This window comes from Thermobia domestica, chromosome 15 (genome assembly GCF_964235325.1).
Source record: "Thermobia domestica chromosome 15, izTheDome1.hap1.1, whole genome shotgun sequence".
In the NCBI taxonomy this organism is placed as follows: Eukaryota; Metazoa; Arthropoda; class Insecta; order Zygentoma; family Lepismatidae; genus Thermobia; species Thermobia domestica.
In genome coordinates, this window is record NC_137468.1 from 59,343,304 (window position 1) to 59,366,296 (window position 22,993).

Below are 22,993 nucleotides of genomic sequence, written 5' to 3' on the forward strand. Positions count from 1 at the left end.
TTATTTATTTTCATCAGTGGCGGATCTAGAACGTGAAAACTAGGAGGGGACAGCCAGAAGCCAAACTTTCAAAAAATATATAAAAAGCCTAATAGCTTAAATCATTTTTGTCACTCAAAAAACTGGGGGGCCTAAGCCCCCCGGCTAGATGCGCCACTGATTTTCGCTATCTACCCATCCTATTTAGCCTACAGAGCATAATGTGGGAGCTAAAGAAGTAAAATTTCATTTTATTTTCACTTATTTCACTAACTCTTTCATTGTTCATACGGCATTTTCATTTGGCACACGTACTCTTTAGCCTATAAAGTATGATCGTTAAACTAAAACTGCTTTCATTTCATTTTACAACTTACAAAACGAAAAGCAAGAGTATTAAGCTGCGGTCATAGAGTACAATAGCCTTATAGTCACGCAAGATTAGCTTGATGAATGTTTCAAAGGAAAGTGTAATTAATTAGTAATTAGTTCAGAAGTAATTATAGACATAAACGAGTACAATGACAATTAATGTAACTTTAATAATTAGTCTCCCACACGAAAAGAAAAAATGACGTAATACAAATAAATAACAAAACGGGAAATCAATTATTTTTATGTATGAACGAATATAGCTATATACACAGTTACAACTATAGTTTTCCTTTTTCCATATTGTACTTTGTTCTTCGTAAAACACATAAATTGATGTTTTTTAGTGTTAATTAATAATACTTTATTATGATATATCTTTAAAAATTGAATTAAAATGTTAAATTTTATTACTATACACATTGAAAATATTATGTGTGATTGCTAATAATATCACGTGATGAAGTTGAACTCTGCGCAACACTAACACAGTATTATTTTTTGTTTTGTTTTGTTATCATGGGCAATGTGTGTACCTTCCCGCCCCCACTCTTTTGACACTTATCATACGCAATCTAAACGCACTTATTCTCTTTCTCCGCATTAATTCCACCAATAAAACTCACGTATTATCGTTTTTCTCTTTCCCCTCACCTCCGTAGGCCATATTTCTTTAACGCCTACGTGATGTCATCACACTTCGCGAAGTTTTTTTTTCTCTCTTTCTTTCTTTTCCAGGACTTGTCATCGCGCATCTTGTTTCGCGCTTCACGCGGGAACTTTTGCCCCTCCCACCGGCTCTCTTTCGTTTCGTCTTATTTCATCTTTACTCTCGGTTGCTCAGTTTCCACTCATTTCATCCTCCCCCTCCTCTCACCGCTATCGTCATCTGAACGGTGGCTATATATTTCGGGCCACCTCAAAATGTAATACATACGTTCTTTAGTCAAGGTCCGTGGTTCCACATTTGTTTATTACTTAGTAACGTCGAGACGACTATATATCCAGAGTCACGGAGAGTTTGGATAGTATTGGATAACTACTTAGGAAGGAGTTTTACTTGTGCCGCTGTTTGTTAGAAAAGTTCTCTACGAATTTCTTCTGATCACCTGTTGGTTGGACTGTCCAGAAGAAAAACAAAGTTTATTGCTGCTTTTTACGGATTTTCGTTGAAGACTAAATATTATATATTTTACAAAGAAGCAACATGAAGTCTGTAGCATTGTTTGCATCAGCTGTTCTGCTCGCCCTTTTGGTTGGACAATCCTTTGCCGCTTCAATAGAGAAGGTAAGATACGTTAACTTTTGATTTTTTACATAACAGTGTAGCCGAATGATTGATTGGTGTGCGTGACTCCGGGTTTGATTCCCGGTAGATATATATACACAGTTTCTAGTGTTAGTCTGGCATCCTGAGGTGATTCGCGTGCTGTTCAAATTAAGAGATAAAGAATACAGGTCTACAAAGATGAAAGTAACCGCAATGGAAATAGTGTGCTGACCATATATGACCGGTTAAAAGCAATTTGGCCAGCCATATCCTATAGCGTCAGGTAGTTTAATTTTAAAGTTCACCTCCACAGAATGCATATTTTATTTTGTTCTAAACATTTCTGAAACCAAGCTAACATTCTTTCTGTAGATCATTCGGCTACATTGTACCGTTCATGACCATTTAAAAGTATGTTTGTTGACATAAATTCTGTTATAAGATTGACAGTCCTTTGGATGCTCGTGAGGTAAGTTACACCGGTGAAAATTTTATTGTTTCAGACTAAGGGTAATTGGTTATTTAATGTATTAATTATTGTACAGGATAATTGCAGAATTAGGGAAATTTTGTTCTTTCAGTTCGAAGTAAAAAAAAAAAAATAGTATTTATCTGACTTTCCTCACAAGTCATTTGACTATCATGCCTAGCACCTTTATTATTATTATTATTATTATTATTATTATTATTATTATTATTATTATTATTATTATTATTATTATTATTATTATTATTATTATTATTATTATTTTAAGGAATATAGGTCTAAATGCCATTCATTAATTAAAGTTCTTAATTTAAATTGGGACGTGAAAGCCCAGTAAACGAGCCGCAAGCTACTAGAATATAATATTGTATTTATTGTACTTATGCAATATGTATTTATGCTTAGTTTACGGAAGAAATTGTAACTTATCATTTGTTTTCATTGATTTGGTACGAAGGAATTAAGGAAGCTGATTTTGGCTTAGCTCGTCTGCAATGGAATAGCTTTACTGGTTTCGTCTACTTCTTAATTTACATTTCATAAGCATTTGTTTATTTATAAACAGGTCCGTATCCATGGGGACACGGGGGGCCGGAGCCCCTAATTTTTTACTGGAGCCCATAAAATTTTCACGGTTGCAAATGAACTATAATATGGTGATGAACTATAGTATGGTTAGATCGGGTACCCTAACTTCTACCGCCCGCGCCCCTATATTTTTGGGCTGGCTACAGACCTGTTTAAAAGAATAATAATATTTATTTTTAATTCTGACAGAAACTAGATTGTAGACTTAATATTTATGAGCCGTTTCTAAAATGAAAGAAGGTTAAAATCAAGAAAGAAATCAAGCAAAGAATCGAATTAAAACACCACTTACGTAGTTAAATTTCTTTCATTTTGAGAACAAAATTAATATATTTCAAATATCGCATTTGAAAAGATAAACCATTGCTAAACATATAAATCGGGTTAATTTCTAGATTATTATTTAACTCGAATGAATGCATGGACGCAGTAGTTCTTAAACTGTGTCCTGCATCTAGCTTATAGGGGCTTAGCAAAATGACAGTTGATAGAATTTTAACACTGTTTGGGACACCGTATCTTACTGTATCTTTGGGACACCGTGGAGTACGTAATTCTGACATATTAAGGGAGTCAAACCAAAAACGTTTGGGAACCAGTACATTAATTCACGCACTTTTTTTTCCCTTGTTGTTGTTGCTATTGTTTGCTTTGTTTCAATGATTAAGATTTGCTTCTTGCTAGAATAATATTTATGTATGGCATTATTTACTTTATGCAATTATGTAGATTGTTGACTTCAATATTTGACATCTGTAGTGCTAGAGAAAACACGTACTTTTAAACCTTACTTTGGTTGTTCTTGGATTGGCACACATGTTTACCTAAACAATGTTCTATTTATACTGTAAATAAGCCCGTTGATAAAAGCGCTACTTAGAAAGCCGAGAAAAATCTTCAATTCTTTGGTAAAACGTCAACGAAATTTCAGAGGGTTATTAAGAACTGGGAGAATAATCGATTTTGGGGACGGTGAAAGCCAATGCACTTTATCTAAATATCTTACTTTCGATATAGACAACTATTATCCGAAAGATCTCAGGTTCAGACTCAGGCCGTATGACAATTGGTTTGACAATAGTGTGTATGTAGATTTATTCAGATATTTTTCCGTTTTCGACTACTGTTATTTCTTTCAGCATAATCCACTACCACTCATCTGTAGACATGAATCATACCATCATACTAATATACATATGCGGATTTTCTTTAACCTATAGAACGAATTATTATTAGTATTATTATCATTATTATGGTGAGTTAGTAAATAATCCCAAAAGAAAAAACTTAATAGATTACTCATATGTTAGAGACAATACTACCCCAACGGAAGAACAACAAATTCCACAAACTAGACACTGCCCGCTGGCCCAATAGCTAGGACGCGCACCTTTCGTACACATGGTTCCGGCTTCAATCCCCGGAGAAAAAAGTATCTTTGAACGTGTGATGGTTCGAATACCACTTCATGTCGTAGGTCCCTCGGTGCTAAAAAGGAAACGCTAAAGTTCAAAAAAAGAAAATTCCTGAAACTAGAATCGAACCCGCAACTTTTTTTACATTAGAAGTGCTATACCGCTGTACGAATTTTCTCGTCAAATGAAGGTCTAATACGATTATATAAACCGATCTAACGTGATATTATTTTTATTTAATAGTGTATTAACTTTATTGTTTCATCATTAAAGGAAGAAAAGAATAGGGTTACACAAACTGTGTCAACCCATGCCTAACGCATCATCTAAGATAATGTAGAGCTATTTCTTTCATAGTCATATACGTATATAAGCGTATAAGAAGAAAAAAACGACTGTTATCACTGTGGAATGAGATGATGAAATACTAACAGAGGAAGTTATCATGTATCATATTATAAGCATAATGTACTGCGTTTTTAGATAAGGAGTTATGTGTTTACTACCTTATATGTTTGGTAGTGAATCTCTCAAATGCATTGATAAATGTTCCAAGCGTCAAAATTTTCTTTCTCACGGACCCTGAATGAGGAGTAATAAAACTTGTGTAAATATCAAAGTCAGGGACACTTTTTTTTTTTTTTAAGTTTAACGACCCACGTTATGGTCTTTAGGCTAAACGAGAGGATGATTAATGAATGTAGGTGATTGTGAATTTTTTGTTTTTTGCTCCCCTATCGGAAATCGAACCCAGGACGCGTATCTTTAGTGCAACCCTTGCCACAAGACTAGGGGAGAGGGTTAGCCAGGGTCCAGGGAAGTGTTTCAAAAACGATATAAGTATTTCGTAAGATTATTAAAGAACTTTTTTTTAGAAAAAAGAAAAAGAAAACTATTGTATGTCAAAATTACAATTGCAACATAATTAGTGTTTACAAATGATTTTACTATTTCTTTAGTGGTGCTCAACCGATATATCGTGTCACACTGGTGTGTCACACAGTCCTCTAAGGTGTCGCAAAATTTTAGAATTTAAAATTCATGAAGAATTTAATAATAATTAGTTAAAATCGAGATAGACTATATCAGTCAATATCGCGCCAATGGAACTTTGTGGTGGACAAACACCGTGTGCGTGGGTTTTCATGAGATTCTCTTGTTTCCTACCACTTTCTTCATTCCATTATTCCATTCATTTCTCGTCATCACCGTCTCCTTTAGCCTAGCCGGCATAATCGTGGCACGTAAACCCTAAAAGATTTCATTTCATATTTTGTACCAGTCAAGACCCTCGGCGGCGGCAGTGATGCTCAGTGATACATAGAGTCATTATAAAAACTAATTGGTTCCACTATAATAATAATAATAATAATAATAATAATAATAATACAAGTGTGTATGGCGATGCCCAGGACGTTCAGTAAAATGTGTCGTTATTCAAAAAAGGTTGAGAACCACTGGTTTAGTGTTTCTGTTGTATTATATTTTAGGTATATCATAACTATGTAAATTATACGAAAATAATATATTTTAATCGAAGCTTATTAGAGTTTGGAAGGGGAGAGTTTGAAGGTTAGAATCATTGGATGTTTAATAACAGACAATATTTTTTCTGGACCAAAGGATATGAGGTAAATATACCGAGTACGTCATCAACCAAGTCGGGGGGAAGGAGGGACAGGCACCTTGAGCTATTTTATATGGAACATGTGCTTAAGGGTTCAATCTTCAGTGTGAAGTCATAGTTGTTTTATGGGACTGCGGTGGCTCAGTGGTAGAGCGTTCACCTTAGGTGCATGGGGTCCATGATTCGATTCCAGTTCGCGCTAAGTGAGCTTTGTGGTTGACAAACCCTGTGTGGGGGTAGGGTTCCGGGGCTCTCCGATTTTCTTCCACTTTTTCATTCCACCATTTCATTCATTTATCATTATCGCCGTCTCCTTAAGAATAGCCGGCATAATCATGGAACGTAAAACTTAAAGATTTGATTTCATTTCATACTTGTTTATACTGACCCAGCACTACGAGATAATTTGTGAATCTACTTGAAACAAACATTTAAAAAATTCCGAGTTACACAGCCAAATAGTAATAAGATCAACAGCCGATGACCTGACCACTTTTACGGTCCATAACGCTAAAGAGTTTTAATTCGAAGTTTCAGATTACGTGAAATATAGATTATTGTAGAGAGGAGCCGTGAGGAAGAACACGCTGTAATGCACGAAAGAATTTGTTTTTTTTTCTTTTTTTCTTTTCTTTTTTTTTAAAGAAATGATAAACTGTTTCTGAGGTCAGTCAAGAATGAATGAATGAATGAAAAACCTCGCGGCCCAGAAAATTGGCCTAGAGCATCCTTTTGCCCTGATTTTTTTTTTCGTTATATCCAGAAAGGAAGAATCACACAATTAAATGTTTTCCAAAAACGAAAAAGCAAAAGAAGTTACTACTGTATCATGCCTGAAACTTTGCCTCAAGGCTTATAATAGTAAGTAACCATAAACACGTGCATAGAAATAATAAAAGGAAAAAAATTACTATTAGGAACTAGTTTTTTTGCATGTTGGAAAATGCCTTATAGTCTAGCAGTATGTAAAAGACTTCATTATAGGTCAATAACCTTTCTGTGTATGCTTGTTTTCGCCTGCATATTATAATGAATATATGAATAGAGAAGAAAAGGGGGAGAAAATAAGAGAAATGAGAATGTGCCCTATTCTAAGTAGCCCTTTTCTTTACTTTACGTTTTCTCTAAAATAAAATAAATAAAATTGTTGCTAAGGAAACTGCCCCTGTCTTTTATAATAAGACTTGGAAGGTAAACAACCTTCGAAGCGAACCAATCACCGTGCTTTCCATTCAAACAAATTTTACTCTCTCTCTCTCTCTCTCTCTCTCTGATGCCTTTTATTTTCCTTTTTTTCTTTTACTATTATTAATTTTAATAAGTAAAGAAAGTGTGCCCTAATTTATTTAAGCGAAAGGCATCAACGTAGAAGAACAGCTATGGTGTTAACTTTTCCCCTGTTCCTTCAATGTGATAAGAGTAATTTCATTTTCCTAAGCTAGAGCGTGGAAACATCGCTTAGATAGGTCAGATAACATCGTTACTAAGACGTTGATGGTGTTAAACGAGAGCGCTTGAAGGTTCGGTACTGGGATATACGTATCTATATGGTAATAGGAGTCCTGGCGTATTAGAAGATAAAGTAATTAACACCATGCTTTCATTTTCTTCCTAACCAAGTCTTTACTAGGACAAGGTAACTTCACTTCATGTTATTATCTTTGCTATATTATAATGTAAAAAGTAATTAAAAAAATCTCCAACACGAAACTTGAATCCAAGGCTAGTAAATTAAAGACTAAAACCTTAGTCAAATTTATCTACTACTTCTATTACTATTGCAATTATACTATTAATAAAAACCCTGCTAAAAGAGAATAAAAAAGGATCACACAATTCATTATCCTTTAGTATAGGCAACCAACATTTCTTTCTTACTGTACAGGTTGTATAAAAGCCAGGGAATGTTATAGATTTTTAAACGCGATATGGATAGCCACTGTTAACATCACCGTTACCAATTAAAATGTTAACAAATTGATTCCATTAACTTACTCATCTGAGATAATCGCTCTAGCTGTGTATTGCAAAACCCAGAAATCAAAGATTCTCGTTCAAGAGTTATCCTATGTTTACGGATTAACAGTGGGTGTGCATAATGTCTGATTGAAATTCCTGATGACGCAGACTTGAATTTGTGAGTTTAAAAATGAAACGAAGCATTTCACTTTAATGGCCTACGGTTATATTTTTTAAGCTAAAGAACATGGATCATTAATGAAAATGAATGGAAAATTGTGAAATGAGAATGTAGGAGAAACCTACAGAACCCCGAGAAAATCCACGGATCCAAAATTGTCTACTCCCTATTTTCCCCTACAAGGCTGGAATCGAATCAGGGACTGTTTCCTTGCACCAGAAGTGAACACTGCCACTTTTTTCTATTCTTTTCTTTAAAGTTTGCTCAACTAGGAATTTTTCCTTTGCATTTCCTTTTATTTGGTCCTATTCTGTAGTCTACCAAATCAAACCGAGAGAAACGCGAACACAGAAACTTTGAGGTTAAATATCTCCTACGCTTTTTAATGGGACTTTAACCCAAATGAATTGCTCCTTGCGACCCGAAGCCGAATGCTCTACTATACAATCGCGTCGTCCATTTATTATTATTATTATTATTATTATTATTATTATTATTATTATTATTATTATTATTATTATTAATAATAATAATAATAATAATAATAATAATAATAATAATAATAATAATAATAATAATAATAATAATAATAATAATAATAATAATAATAATAATTTCATTTTTAAAAGACGGTTTTACAAAAGCACCCTTATAATTAGAAATGTATTAAAATAAGAAGCAATGAAAAATTCAGGAAATTACTTTACAGCAAAACGAATACTGTAAGATTAAACAAAATTCACTAGAAACTTTTTTTTTCTATCAAGGCCGCAGCATTAATTAATCATCGAGATAAATGTGGTATCTATTTGCTTTTCTTTCTTGTTCATGTAGTCAGTCATATGTGTATTGAATGAACACTGAATGTTTATCAAACGTAAATCAAAGCATGAGCAAATAAAATTATCAACAGTAACAAAAACACGTGTTGCTGTAATATCTCGCCTCACGTTTCCGTTTCATTTCAGCTTGGTCGGTAAAGAAATATCCGTTGTTACCAGCTGACGTGTAAAGCTAATATAAAGTTTTCAGCAAACGTGATCCAGTGTTTCCTCTTTGCTATATTGTTAATATACGAGATTTCGAAGTGGAAGGTCCGGGTTGGATTCTCGATAGAAGGTCGGATCCCTTGTTAAACGATAGTTCCACGTCTCATATAGACTTCATGATGAAAGAAGATATAAAATTCCAAACCAAATGTTGTCCAACCATCGAAACTCTCTAATTTTTTTGTAATTTGAAATAGAAATGAAATGAAATGATATATTTCAGTTTTACTTCCCACGGTTATGCCAGTTAGGCTAAAGAAGACAACGATTATGGGAAATGAATGAAATGGTGAAATGAAGAAAGTGGGAGGAAACGGGAGAACCCCGAGAAAACCCACGAGCACGTTGTCATTTGAAATAGTTTCGTACATTACATGACGCTATACCCCAGGAAGGGTTATCGTGGACCGTCTTTGGCACCAATGGTTCGCGAAAAACAAAGAATAATACAAACATATTGTAACTATGACTTAACGTAATGAATTGTGAAGATTGTCAGGATTGCTGGCAACGAGATTGGACCGCAAGAAATCCTTGTGGCACTGGTTTAGTAGGCCTAGTTAGTTTCCAGTTTCATTTCAGGATGAAAGGAAATCTTTCAGTTTAACGTCCCACAATTATATCCTTAAGGCTAATGGAGATGGATGATTAAGGCAAGTGAACGGTGGAATGAGAATGTGGAAGGAAACCAGAGTACCTCGAGAAAAGCAATTGATATGATGTTGTTCACCACAAACTTACTTGGCCGGGATCCAAGGGCGGACTTGTAGGGGAGGTGATGGGTTGTAATACTGCTACTTAGAGCTACTTTTGAGAGCTCCAAACTCTGGGATGGGTTTTATTTATATATAAAATAAGAAAGTTTCTCTTGTTGGGGGGGCAATTGTCCCGATCGCCCCTCCCTGGATCCACCCTTGCCGGGATCCAATTAAGAAGTAATAATAATAGTAGTAGCAGAAGAAGAAGAAAGCACATGTATTGGGAACATGAAAAACAATGCTTCATTGCATTGAATATTCGTACATTCCGTGTCATATTTTAAAACAAAACAACGGAAACGAATTATTTTGAAGGTTGACTCATTTTCTTGACGAATTTCAAACATAATATTTTTTGTTTTGTTTTGTTTTGTTTGTTTGTGTTTTTCTAAAGTGGCTGTAAGTAGATTTTAAGTTTGACCGACCAAAGGCATGCGTAACTAGGTGCGTTATCACGGACGGTCAAAATGCAAAGGTAACCTTTGTCAGTGTTCAAATCAAATCCAGTATCAATTTTTGTAGATCCAGTAACCACCAGTGTAGGGCCTTCCTGTTTTGTTTCTCTCTCTCTTTTTTTTAATAACATAAACAGATATTTCTAGGAGATTTTTTTTTTAATGTTAGCTCTGCACAAGCTTGAAAATAAAATAAAAGAAAGCAAGAAAGAAGCTCAGTCTGTCCGTAACTGAGCGTTAGTTTTCTTGACTTCGTAATTGAGAGTTGCTAGCATTGAGTCCTGCAGGCAGCCGTCCTTTTTATATTTCATCTCTTAGTTTTCCTTGCAAATGAAGAGATAGTTTCTTTACATATCCAATTTTTGAGTTTTCTTTGCAAATGAAGAGATAGTTTCTTTACATTTTTTTTTCCTTGCAAATGAAGAGAGTTTCTTTATATATTCAATTTTTGAGTCGGTTATTCCTCAGGCTGTTCTGTTCGTGCGACATCAACAAACTATAAAGTAATATAAATTTCAAAGTAATACAAACTCCAGGTTTAGATTGGCGTAGATTTTACAACCCTTAGGCCACCTAAGAACCGAAAAGACTGAAAATGTACATATTAACTAAAATAGATTGCACCTAATTTACACAGAGGCACTGTACTCCCTAGGAAACCAAATAAAAAGACAGATCATAGCCATATATTTTCTCGATCCCTTTCGAGTGTGCTCGCTAAAATGCCATTTCTCTTTCATATGAAGGTTTTCCGGTATATTTTCAACAGTAATGTTAGAACAGAGGTCAGCCTAGAGTATGAATCACTAAGGGTCAAACTCGGGTCTTCCACTTTGAAGACAACAACAACCCAACTAATTTAGTCACGACGAGGCCACTTTCTCATGTTGGTGGCCAAATTTGGCCTTATAATATCACAGTAACCTAGAAATGTCACCAATAAATAGTCAAATAAGAAGTATTTTGCCGGTTTACTGGATCACTCACATATATTAGCCGAACTGATTATTTTCTGGAACTTTCATATCCAATCACATGGACGTGATAAATGTATTAAATACCGTTAAGAAAGTTATGCAATATTTTAATCACATAAATATAAACAGACACATACAAAAAAAAAAAAAATGAGGCCATAGAAGGACATTATTTACACTTGATCACTATGTTTGACATGGACAGAAATTTTTCCATACCCATGACGTCATATCCGCTAAAAATCTTTTTCCGTCTTTAACATCATTAGTGTTCGAGTATCGTAACCTCCTGACCTGAAATGGCCTTTCATATCACAGAGGATACTGAACATAATTCGTTCACCCCTTCTTGCGTCTTACCGCGCCAACTGCGTAAAATGTATTTTGCAGTAGCAAGATTGGGGGAGAGGGAGAATAATAACACCAGTTGACAAGGTTAGTGCGGTAGGCCGGCCGGAAGGATAGAAGGGAAAGAGAGGATGCTTAAAAACAACACACACACACACACACAAACATACATACACTGCGTAGTTGTACTCTGCCCTGTATGTCATCTCCAGTATTATTATCAATAGAATTCGCTCATTGCCCTCTCTGCCTGTGACTAGCACAAGCAATTCATATGCCTTATCACATGGCCAATTACAAAAGACCTTGTTGTTAGCATACATAGCACGTTCTACTATCATACGCATATTTACGCAACCCCCGTCGACGTATTTTTGACCTTCGTTCATGGAAAATAGCGGATGTTTCAGGACTTAAAAATAGGATCATAAGCTGCGCATTGTAGATCGTACAGTCTTGTTAAAAAAAAAAAAAGAGCCAGTATTATCTCTTGGTATGTCACTATTCTTTGAACAAGAGTCTATATTACGCTAATATATAGTATTACCAGTATCGAAGTGGTAAAGTAGAGAAATATTTTTCTCTTCTATCTATCTCACTATTTTCTGTGTTAGCTATATATATATATATATATATTTTACCTAGCAAGACAAATTATATACATAAAATCAAAATGAAATGAAATGAAATCTCTCGCGTCCCACGATTATGCCCTTAGGGTAAGGGAGACGGATAATTAATACAAGTGATCGAAGAATCAGTGGAATGCGAATATGGGAGGAAACGAGAGTACCCGGAAAACCCCGTCCACCAAAAGCTTGCTTGGGCGGGGATCGAACCAGGCACACTATGTCCCAGAGATAAACGCTCTACCACTGAACCACCGTGCCCTATTTGTAAAATCAAGTACATATACATTTCTATAATATTACACTATTCTGATATTCTTGATATTTAACAATTTCATATTAATGTGACTCTATCACATTGGTGTATTTAATACTTAGTTATAATATTTGATTATATTATTATCCAATGTAGAATCATTTGTAAATATTCAATGTATATTTTCTTTTTCTCCTTCTTTGTTCTAAAACAAATCAAACTTAGTTTTTCCATTCTTAGGTACTTATTCTTGCAAAAATATATGTCATTGCTCTTTCTCTTTCTAATTTCCTCCTGTAGCTGTGAAAGGTCATTTGTATGAACGATCATTTGTATTTTATTTTTTTTTTTTAAGTAAAAAAGAGAGAAAGTTCTCCGCTATGCAGAGATAAACTTGTCGGTTCGATCATAAATATGCACTTCCATTTGAAGGAGGACAAATTTCTCCTGTAATTTCCGCTGCATTTAAAAAAAAAAAAAAAAAAAAAAAAAACACTTCTTTAACCTTGCAGATGTTTCTTGCTTTCCGATTTGTCCTCAATTGTCCTTACATATATATCCTTCTATTTATTAGAAATCAATTTTTCAATGTCCTTTTCTTCCCTTTTCTCGCCTCTGGTTTCCTTGCGGAGAAAATACTGAAGGAGCGGACGAATACCAATTAAGATTAAAAGATTATAGATAGACAAGGAGAAACAGAAACACACAGTTAATAAGCATAAATTACTTTTTCTTATAAATAAAGTGCCAACAACGTAATAAATTGAAAGCTACGTTTAATCATCATCATTTACAAAAAAAAATCTATAATTTTATTAAATGAAATTAGCTTAATAATAATAATTTTAAGAACAGAATTCTGTTAAAAACAAGGTCATAATGCCGTGTTATTAAGTCCAATCTACGTACTAGATGCCAAGAGGTCAATGTCGGTTTGTTTTAATTTTATTTATATTTTAGTTAATAGGCTATGTAGGCGTTTGGATTGTTCACGTCGTCATTTGAATGGTGTTATCTCTTGGTCGATTAAATTTCGAATAGTTAAGCGTTGTTTGTGCATATTTTCGCTGTAATGTACTTATTTTATTAATAATCCTGTACTATATAGGCTATCTTTGAGCTTTTTCTTCAACGAGGGTATTTCCCGAAGTATATTTCTGTTGATAATTAATCAGAATTTATATCAGCTTGACTCCTAGATTTAAAAGAAAGGGATTTTTTTAAAAATAGAAGATAGTCAGGGGCGTACGCAGGGAGTGGGTCCTGGGGGTCCGGACCCCCCTGAAATCCCGACTTTTTTTTGGTAAATGTAGTCTACTTTTAGGGGCAATTTTAGAAATTTTCATATAATTTAGCTTCAAATTGTATTTGGACCCCCCGAAACGCTTTAGACCCCTCCCGAAATAAATTCGTGCTTACGTCCCTGAAAATAGTAATATGATCTTTTATGAATTTAATGCCCATTCTTTAACTTCATTTCCAATACTTGTGACTCGTTCTCCACCGTAAGTCAGAATTATGTTATGGTTCTAACGTACGAAAGTATTTAATATGGTAATGCATTGTGCGACACTGGTAGCTCATGGAATGGTTAACCGTTCAACGAAACAAATGCGTCCGTCAGTGCATCAGCAACTCCTCGGATTTCTTCACGCATGATCTACAAATTTTTCGTTTAAATAGATCTCTGCTTGTCTACATCACTGTGTTGATGCCGCAAAGTTTTGACACTCATCGTGTTTCTAACAATTTTCTTAACATACAGTATAAAATGCATAAAACTGCATACAACAGTGTAATTAAAAATATTTACGCGTTTATATTCTCAAAAGTTACAGGAATTAAATAAATAAACTTATTTATTTAGAATTTAATGATTTGTTCCGCCACCGAGGCTGCATGAGACGGGCCAGTACTTTACAATGAGATCCGAAACCCATAGTCCCTCATTAGTTGGCTGGATCAGGTATTAGCAAGGGCCCCCCCCCTTGACGCTCAGGTTTACACTGGATAAAATGGGCTTCAATTCTGCTTTACACTGGATAAAACGGCAAATTATGGTTTAGCACCTCCCTTGATCATATCCTGGATTCGCCACTGGGTATTAGCATCCCATTCAGCACCGATGAGATGTGGACCCACAGCTTAACATTGGAATCCGAACTATATGAGCTCCCGCAGGGTATCGAACCCAAGTCTACACCTAAGACGTGTACGCAAACCATATAGCCACAAAGGAACTCATACAGTACACACTCTCGTCGAGAATTGAACCAAAGTTTTCCGATGAAAGGTGAAAGTTAAACTATTTAGCCACGAAAGAGATAAAAAGTATATTTAAGAAATTAAAAGTGAAAAGTATATATTCTATTATTTTTAATTGTGGTTTAAAAAAAAAAAGTGAAACACAATAAGAACTAAAATAGGGCTATTCTCTCCACGTGTTAGGTCAAAACCCTTTACCGTAAAAGGGATGAAAAATGTTGGTTACTTATGACAAAACTTTTACAGTAGACAAAATGTATTACAGCGAAAAATTCAATGGATTTCTTTTTCTTTCTTCTGACACGTCTGAAAGCTATAAGAGCTTTCATCTACAATGTGTAATGACCTGAAGAGAGCTGTATTCGTATAGAAAAAGGAAAACTACTAAGGATTTTCCTGTCATATTAACGAACATAAAGAATGACACACATTTCAAAGATCTTCCTAGTCCTTCTTTTTGCCCTTTTGTTCATTGAGAAGAATAGAGCGAGAGAACTTGAATAGAATATATCACGCCATGCACTACACTAGCACCTGACAAACAGCTGTTTCAACAAAAATCACATGATCCCTGTAGAGAAAGAACATGAGAAGACAAAAAAAAAAAAAACTTTTTAATGTTTATTTAAATGATACTAAAATGCTGACAGTGTGCTTATGTCATATACAGAAATGTTCTCGCGTAGGGCCAGAAATGTTTAAATACAACATGAAACAACACATCATTAGTGTTTCTACTTCGTTCCATTTATAGCTAGAATTATATGTGTCTTTACCGTACAGTGGTGTACATAGAATTTCATCAAGAGGGGTTCAAGCTCTCAAATTTAATATCCTTTCAGGACAAGCGTGATTTTTTTGTAGAAATCTTTTGAGTTTTACGTCCCACGGTTATGCCGGTTAGGCTAAACGAGACGGTGATGATGAGTAATGAATGAAATGGTGGAATGAAGGAAGTGGGAGGAAACGGGAGAACCCCGAGGAAACCCACGCACACGGTGTTTGTCCACCACAAAGTTCACTTGGCGGGGGCTGGGATCGAACCCGGGACCCCAAGCACCAGAGGTAAACGCTCTACCACTGAGCCACCGCGGTCTGATTTTTTTGTATATGCATCTTAACATAGGAAATGCTTATTTCCCCATAATACCTTGTTCAAGAGAGGTTCAAGCGTCGAATTCCCCTTTCGTACGCCACTAGGACTGTACAGAAACTTAGACATTACAGAAGAGCAATGATAACTAACTGGAAGTACTGAAATTGTGGATATGGAAAAGAATGAAATTTCTATTATTTCCTTCTGAATATGAATATGAATAAAAATAATTATTTCTAGACAGGCCCGTATCCACGGGGGGATAGTCCTCCCCTAAACTTTGGCTGACCCCCCTAAAAGTTTCACGGAAGGCTTGCAAATGAACTATAATATGGTGATGAAGTATAATATGATTGGGTCGGGCTCCACCTAACTTCTACCGCCCCCCCCCTAAATTTTTGGGCTGGCTACGGGCCTGCTTCTAGACTATTATTTCCAGTATTTCCTAACTTTTTTTTTGAAAAAAATGTTTCATTTTTTTTATTATTGTAAAGGAAGAAGATATTCACTATTGCAGAAACACATTTTCGTCAAGGACAGTTACTTTCACTGTTGTCTACCATCATATTATACGTACTTAAACTGACAATTACTAACTCGTGCTAATTGTTATTTTCTATTAACGAAAGTGAGCATTACATTTCGTCATGAATTTGTTTATGTGCTTTTCGCTTTTGAAATGATCATTTTACGTGTAATTGCAACCATTTTTTTTTTCTTTCTTTTTAACTACCCAAGTTCAAGATACACTTGAAGCCAAAATCAACTGGAAAGATGCTTCCATGTTTTCATTTTTAAATCAGTTGTACTGGCCTAAGCATTCATTTCCATCTAGTTATATCATCCAGTATTTATACTTGAAGCGTTATATTTTCAAATACAGTTTATTAAAATCCAAGTCATAACTACAAACCAGCATTAGCATTGTCAAGAGGTATAAGACAATTAGACTAGCCATTGGCGTACGCAGAATTTGATCAAGAGGGGTTCAAGCATATTCTTTCAGCCTGCTCAAGGAAGGGGTGTTAAATCGCGAAACCCCCTTGCATACACCACTGAAACGGACATTCGAAAGTCCTATCTGTTGTAGACTAGAATCCCGCTAAGGTTATGGGTATTATTCTAGCAACATTTCTAGTAGCCGCTGTGTAAGGTGATGGTTTGCATGATTTGGTGCGTTGGCCAATGAACGATTTATCCAACAGTTTCGACCTCCTACCCCTAATCGCAATTTCATTTCTTTCGTAGGGGCTACGTTTGATAATTGAGTTCGTTGGCAAATGATCGATAAGACGGTCAGTTACAACGTAGACCCAACGTTGGCCAATTGACTACCTTACAGTTTCCCACTGTCGTGTGGTGCTATGGCATTCTTCATTATTATCATTTATTTCTCATCGTCTCCTGTACTTTAAAAAAAAATAATAATAAAATGGGACATAAACGTTAAAAATAAACAATAAATGAACTTTTAATCTCAGAAGGTCTGCACCTCTGCTGGCTTCTGAATTGGCTAACGATTTGGTTTGGAAGTACTATCAAAGAAGAATTGTTTTCTACCGTAAACACTGATTCATTCATTCTAGTCAGTCACAGCTGACAGGAAACTAGATCGGCAGGAAAATAACACTTCATTCACTTCTTTTCTTGTTGAATGAAAACATCCGCCTAATGGAAAGCGAGAAAAAAAAGTTCCTGGCAATGACGTATAATGACGTCATGGAACACACCTACTGGAGATTGACCAATTGTCAGATGAAGAGATCTCGTATGAAGTCAGATGGGACTTCACATATGATAATGGTCACGTCCAAGAGTGTAAAGAAGACTGGGAGCTGGGAGGCAAGAGGGCAGTAAAACGGGAACTATCAAACAGCCGTTTATGAACTGCGTCTCGTAAAAGAACGAAAGAAAAAATGCCTGGTTGTTGATATCGAAGAAGGCCAAGGTTCCACTAGAAGTCAAATGGAATGACATTTAAAAGAATTTTTCACTAGAATTAATGATGGCACACTTGTATCCTAAGGGACACGTGATCACGCCACTTTTATTGCGTTTTAGGCAAGAGTATGATACAATGACCATTTTAGAAACATCTGTTGGAATATAATTATTTTATATATATATATATTATCTAGCGTATCTTTACTGATCTGCTAATACCGTACAAAGCCAAAAGACCTTATCTTCAGATCTCCACCGAAATTCGACTGAACAGAAGATCGTGATTTTTCGATATAACACTTTTCAGTAGATACGGGCATTTGCCTTTTGAATGGCAACAATACAGTAATGTCATTTCAGGCTTTTTTTTTTTTTTTTTTTTTTTTTTTAGGGGGATGTCTTGTTCTTGGCAGTGAGTCCATCGATATAGGGCCTAAGTAAATTCCACTTTTTTCAATAATATCGGCCTACTACTATAATATATTGCTGATTATACGAATATATACAGTGACTAGCAGAATTATTCGGACAGATCCAATGAAATACATATAACGGGCTATGGCTCCGAAATGAAAACATATTTTGTACACAACAAAACATAAGAAAAAGGAGCTATATACGCATACCTGAAAAACACAATCAGGCGTGTAGTTGCTGTCAACAGAACGGATATAATTAATCGCAATGAAAATCATACCCAAATTTTCCCCAGCAAAATTATTCGGACAGTACGACATTTGTGAAATAATGAGAGCAATATGAGACGTGGCGCTAGTGCTGAGGGCTGTGTTAAGTACTGTAGTCGTTATCGTGACAGTTTGATACAACAATTCGTTGTCAACACGAAGAATGGGTCAAAGAGGAAAGAACGCGACATTTAAAAAGCGGCAATTAGCAATTTTTCATTATGAAAAAGATAAAAGCTGCAGAAAAATTGCAGAGATGTCGCAAATGAAAGAAAGTACAGTGTGTGATATTATCAAGCGATACAAGCTTGAGGATAGAGATGATTTCCTCCCTAACACGGGACGTCCAAAGACATTTTCGGAGAGACGGGAATCCGCAATAGTCCGAAAAAAAAAGGATCAACAAATCAAGGATCAACGAAAGGATCAGTAAAAACGAATGAATCAGCTTCAAACGTCGCTGCCGAGGTTGGAGAATAAATGGAGATCGACGTGAATCCCGATACAATTAGAAGAGTCCTAAGAAGAACTAGTTTCATGGCCGCGTAACATGCAGAAAGCCTCATATCAACAAAACAAAGAGGAAGAAAAGACTAGTTTTGCGAAATAATACCAGTATATGGGTGCCAACGGGTGGAACTACGTGATTTTTTCTGATGAAAGTAAGTTCAATATCTTCTGTTCTTTTGGGAAGGTAATGGGGTGGAGAAGAAACAATACTGAGCTGGAGGAACAAAATTTGCAGCCGTCAGTAAAATACAAAGGAGGGAGCGTAATGGTATAGGGCTGCATGTCAGCGTCTGGAGTAGATAAGTTGGTGTTCCTTGAACAACACTTCTACCTGCAAATTCTTAAAGATAATTTAAAGAACAACGCAGAAAAATGTGGGTATTAGATACATTCAAATTCTACCCGAAACACAGCTCATATTGTAAATCTGTGGTTACTATACAATTGCCCAAAGACATTCCATCCCCCTCTCCAGTCTCCAGATATGAATCAAATTGACAATTTGTGGGATAAACTAGAGAAACAAGTTCGAAATGTGTTATAAACTAGAGAAACAAGTTAGAAATGTGTTATAAACTAGACAAGCAAATTCGAAATGTGTGATAAACTATAGAAACAAGTTCGAAAAATATGCATAACCTCGAAGGCGCATCTGAAGGACGTGCTTCGTCAAGAATGGGCCAAGATTATTGTTGCATACACTCGCAAACTTGTGAATGGTATGCCAAATAGACTACACGCAGTTCTTAAGCAGAAAGGACTGCCTACTAGATATTGAGTTTTATATTTTTACTCGATAACTGTCATATCTGGTCAGGTGTCCGAATAATTTTGCAACACCCTAATTCGTATTGTGTTTGTTTTGATCTCGCTACTTTACATTGTTTGTTAAGTTATTTTATTTTCGAAGTGTAAAATTGTTTATGTTTGTTGGATGTCAGAGAAAATGATAGCATATTATTTGCATTTGCTTTTTCTTTGAAATAAATCCCATCTTTTGTTCAAACACTATAGTGTCCGAATAATTCTGCTAGTCACTGTATATTCATCTTAATCAAATGCAGGTTACAGTTTCACCCCCTGAAACTCCTAAATGACACCTTTTACCCAATATAACACACACACACACACACACACACACACACACACACACACATATATATATATATATATATATATATATATATATATATATATATATATATATATATATATATATATATATATTTAAAAAAAAAAGAACACACAGACAGGAATTGGCATGTCAAACTTTATGCAGTGTTAACTTCTTTGTTAGAATATATGATAATAGTCTGAAGCACTTTCATGAACTATTTTACTAATAATAAGACATATGAAAAAGCTAATGACGTAAAGTTCATAGTAATTAACGATTTGTTATTTCTCGTGTCTTTACAGAGGGCTGTATCTGAGAGCAACGGAGATATGTCATTGGTGAAGTACTGTCATAGTAGCACTCCATGTGGCTGGGCTGTTTATTTCCCAAATAGCCGCAGGATCGACTATTTCATGAAGAATACGTAAGTATAGCTTTTTCTTAAAAATTTGTGTTTAGAAACAAACCTGCGTCGTGATGACAATTGGGGAAGTATTTTAAAGAACTCTGGAGTTTTAATTATGTGATTTTACTTACTTCCTTTTAAATGTCTCTTACTTTGTGAAAATTAACTTTTGTTATATGTATGATATATATTTTTACTATTTAATGATCAAATTTGAGTACGAGTAATATTGAATTTATACATAAGGCAAGTTCATTTTGAAAGAGTGAGGAGCAATTAATTAGACGTGATGAAAAAATCAGTAAAATCACATAATTAAAACTCGTCTTCATTTCAGTGGCGGATCTAGAAGGCAAAAACTGGGGGGAAAGCAGCCAGAACCCAGATCATGATAAGCATATCGTGAATTTACTATACATTTTCAAAAATGTATAAATAATAGCTAAATTATTTTTGTCACTCGAAAAATTGGAAGGGCATAGGCCCTCTGGTCCCGGACTACATCCGCCACTGTTTCATTTCAAAGAGAACAGAAAAATAACACTGCCACATAAACCAATGCGTGAAAAGAAAACTCCGATTACGTAGATTTGGAACACCATTAACAATTACCATTGTGCCCTTAATTTATAGCAACAGTTATTTAGTTCTTCTCCAACTAACAAATTTTAAATACTCATGGCTTTTTGCAATATACCCTATTCCTATACCATTTCATTCCTTGCAATTGACAATGTTAATTATTCGTGTTGATCCGCCTCTTTTATTATAATTATAACACATTTTATGCAGGTATAAATACTTATTAGTCAAATAAAACACTACTTATTTTTTTAAATGAGTGTTTTGTTGATCTGTAAAGATTTTTGTTGACTACTTAATTGCTGATTAGGATTAGTCTAAAACAGACAATTTGTAAATATTATCTTCCTTCCTTTTGGATATGAATGAGCAGAAAACACGATCAAAATTGGAAGAAAATATAAAGATGAAGCCTCTCTTTGTCTGCAGTAACATTAATTCAACGAGGGAAGTTCATAATTTTTCAAGGAAACAAATATAAAACATATCTAATAATCAATTTAGTAATAATTTGACATAATTTTTGCCCCTGTCCCCATCTGTTAAGGTTGCTCACTATTGTCAATTTGAATCGGAGCCTTGAAAAAAAAAATGTACAGGAAGTATTAATAAAAATCTCTGAATTTGCTTACAGAGTTCTGTATAGAAAGGTTGGAAATAATTGAAATCTTTCTAATTTGTGACTGCATTATTAAGTAGCCATATCGTTTTCCTGTACAAGTTTATTTCAAAACTTCTTGTAATAATGTAACACCAATAACTCAAAATGAGTCAAAATTTAGAATTGTCACTTTCTTACACTAAATGCTTGCACGATTATATTCACTAACTTTCGAACTAACTTACAATAGCTATTACATTCCATTAATTATTGATAAATTTTTAAATTATTGATAATTTTGTTTTTTGTAAATCTGAAATTTAAAACACCCTACTTTAACCCTTGAACTACCAACGGGGGAGGGGTATTTTGTGCCCACCACAGTATGCTTCTTGTAACTACTCTTCTAATCTTTTTTTAAAAATTGTAAAAAAAAACTTATTGCTCAACCTGTGTAGCTAAAGCATATACCTTACAGTGGTGCAAATTAAACGTTACTGTGTCTCAAACATTTTCTATTTTAAGTTACTGAGCACAAAGTATCCCCTCCTTCCTCTTTGGCTGGAAATGTGACTGACTTTAGAAGTGTCACTCCTAGATGGCAGTATAATAAATAGTTGTTAGCCTTATTCCGTGTACTGTTCACTTTAGTCACTTTAGTCACTTTAGTAGATTTTTGTGAAAGTTTCAAATTTGCTTCTTTTGCGAGATATATTTTATCTTAACAGGTGGATACAAAGTGAACCCCCACCCCCTCGTTTGTAGTATGTGTAAAAAAAAATCCCTAGCTAGTGCGAGGGTTAAATCCTAATTCAACTCTTTTATAAGTTCATTTAGTTTTATGTTTCGCATGTGTGTGTTGTACAACATTCTAGAGCATTTCTTTTCTTTGTATTTCAGGTGTGAATGTCCCAAGGGTAAGGCTTGTTTGAGAACTGCCGATGATGTAGTAACTGGAGCTTACGTCTACAAGTGCCGACCAGAACCCCAGCCCACTCAATCAACGTGAAATCACGCGCATTAATCGCAGAAAAGATTGGATTGAGCACTGCGATTAGTCTGTGAGGAGAAAAGAAAGTATTTGCACTTCGCTTTCCTTTTCCCCCCTTTCTTTACGTATTTTGAGTTTTGTAAGGTTTCTCAATCGAACAAAAAATCAAAAAAATCGTCGTTTTAAGGAAAGAAAGCTATTTTAAAAAAACAAAACAGAGATATTCAACTTAAATGTCAATTCTATGGTCAAACAACAATCAGACCTTTTTTTGTGTGTTTTTATTGTAGCAAAAACAAAAAGAGGGGATTATATTCCGATTTGTATGAAATATCTTGACATTCTTTCTTCCACTGTGACCATGTCAGTATATAAGTCATTATAGAAAAATATTTCTGTGCTTTATTCTTCTTAATTTAATTTTCTTTTTTTAAAAAAAGACAAA

At 34.8% G+C, this 22,993-nt stretch overlaps 1 protein-coding gene across 1 annotated transcript; it reads left to right on the forward strand.

The window, feature by feature from the left end:
* Nucleotides 1-1,197: 1,197 nt before the first annotated feature.
* LOC145671039 (uncharacterized) lies at nt 1,198-22,763 on the forward strand. The gene is made up of 3 exons (XM_081739713.1): nt 1,198-1,639; nt 20,271-20,392; nt 22,458-22,763. Exons 1-3 carry the CDS (start codon nt 1,559-1,561, stop codon nt 22,564-22,566), a joined length of 312 nt encoding a protein of 103 aa, XP_081595839.1. The 5' UTR covers nt 1,198-1,558; the 3' UTR covers nt 22,567-22,763.
* Nucleotides 22,764-22,993: the final 230 nt, after the last annotated feature.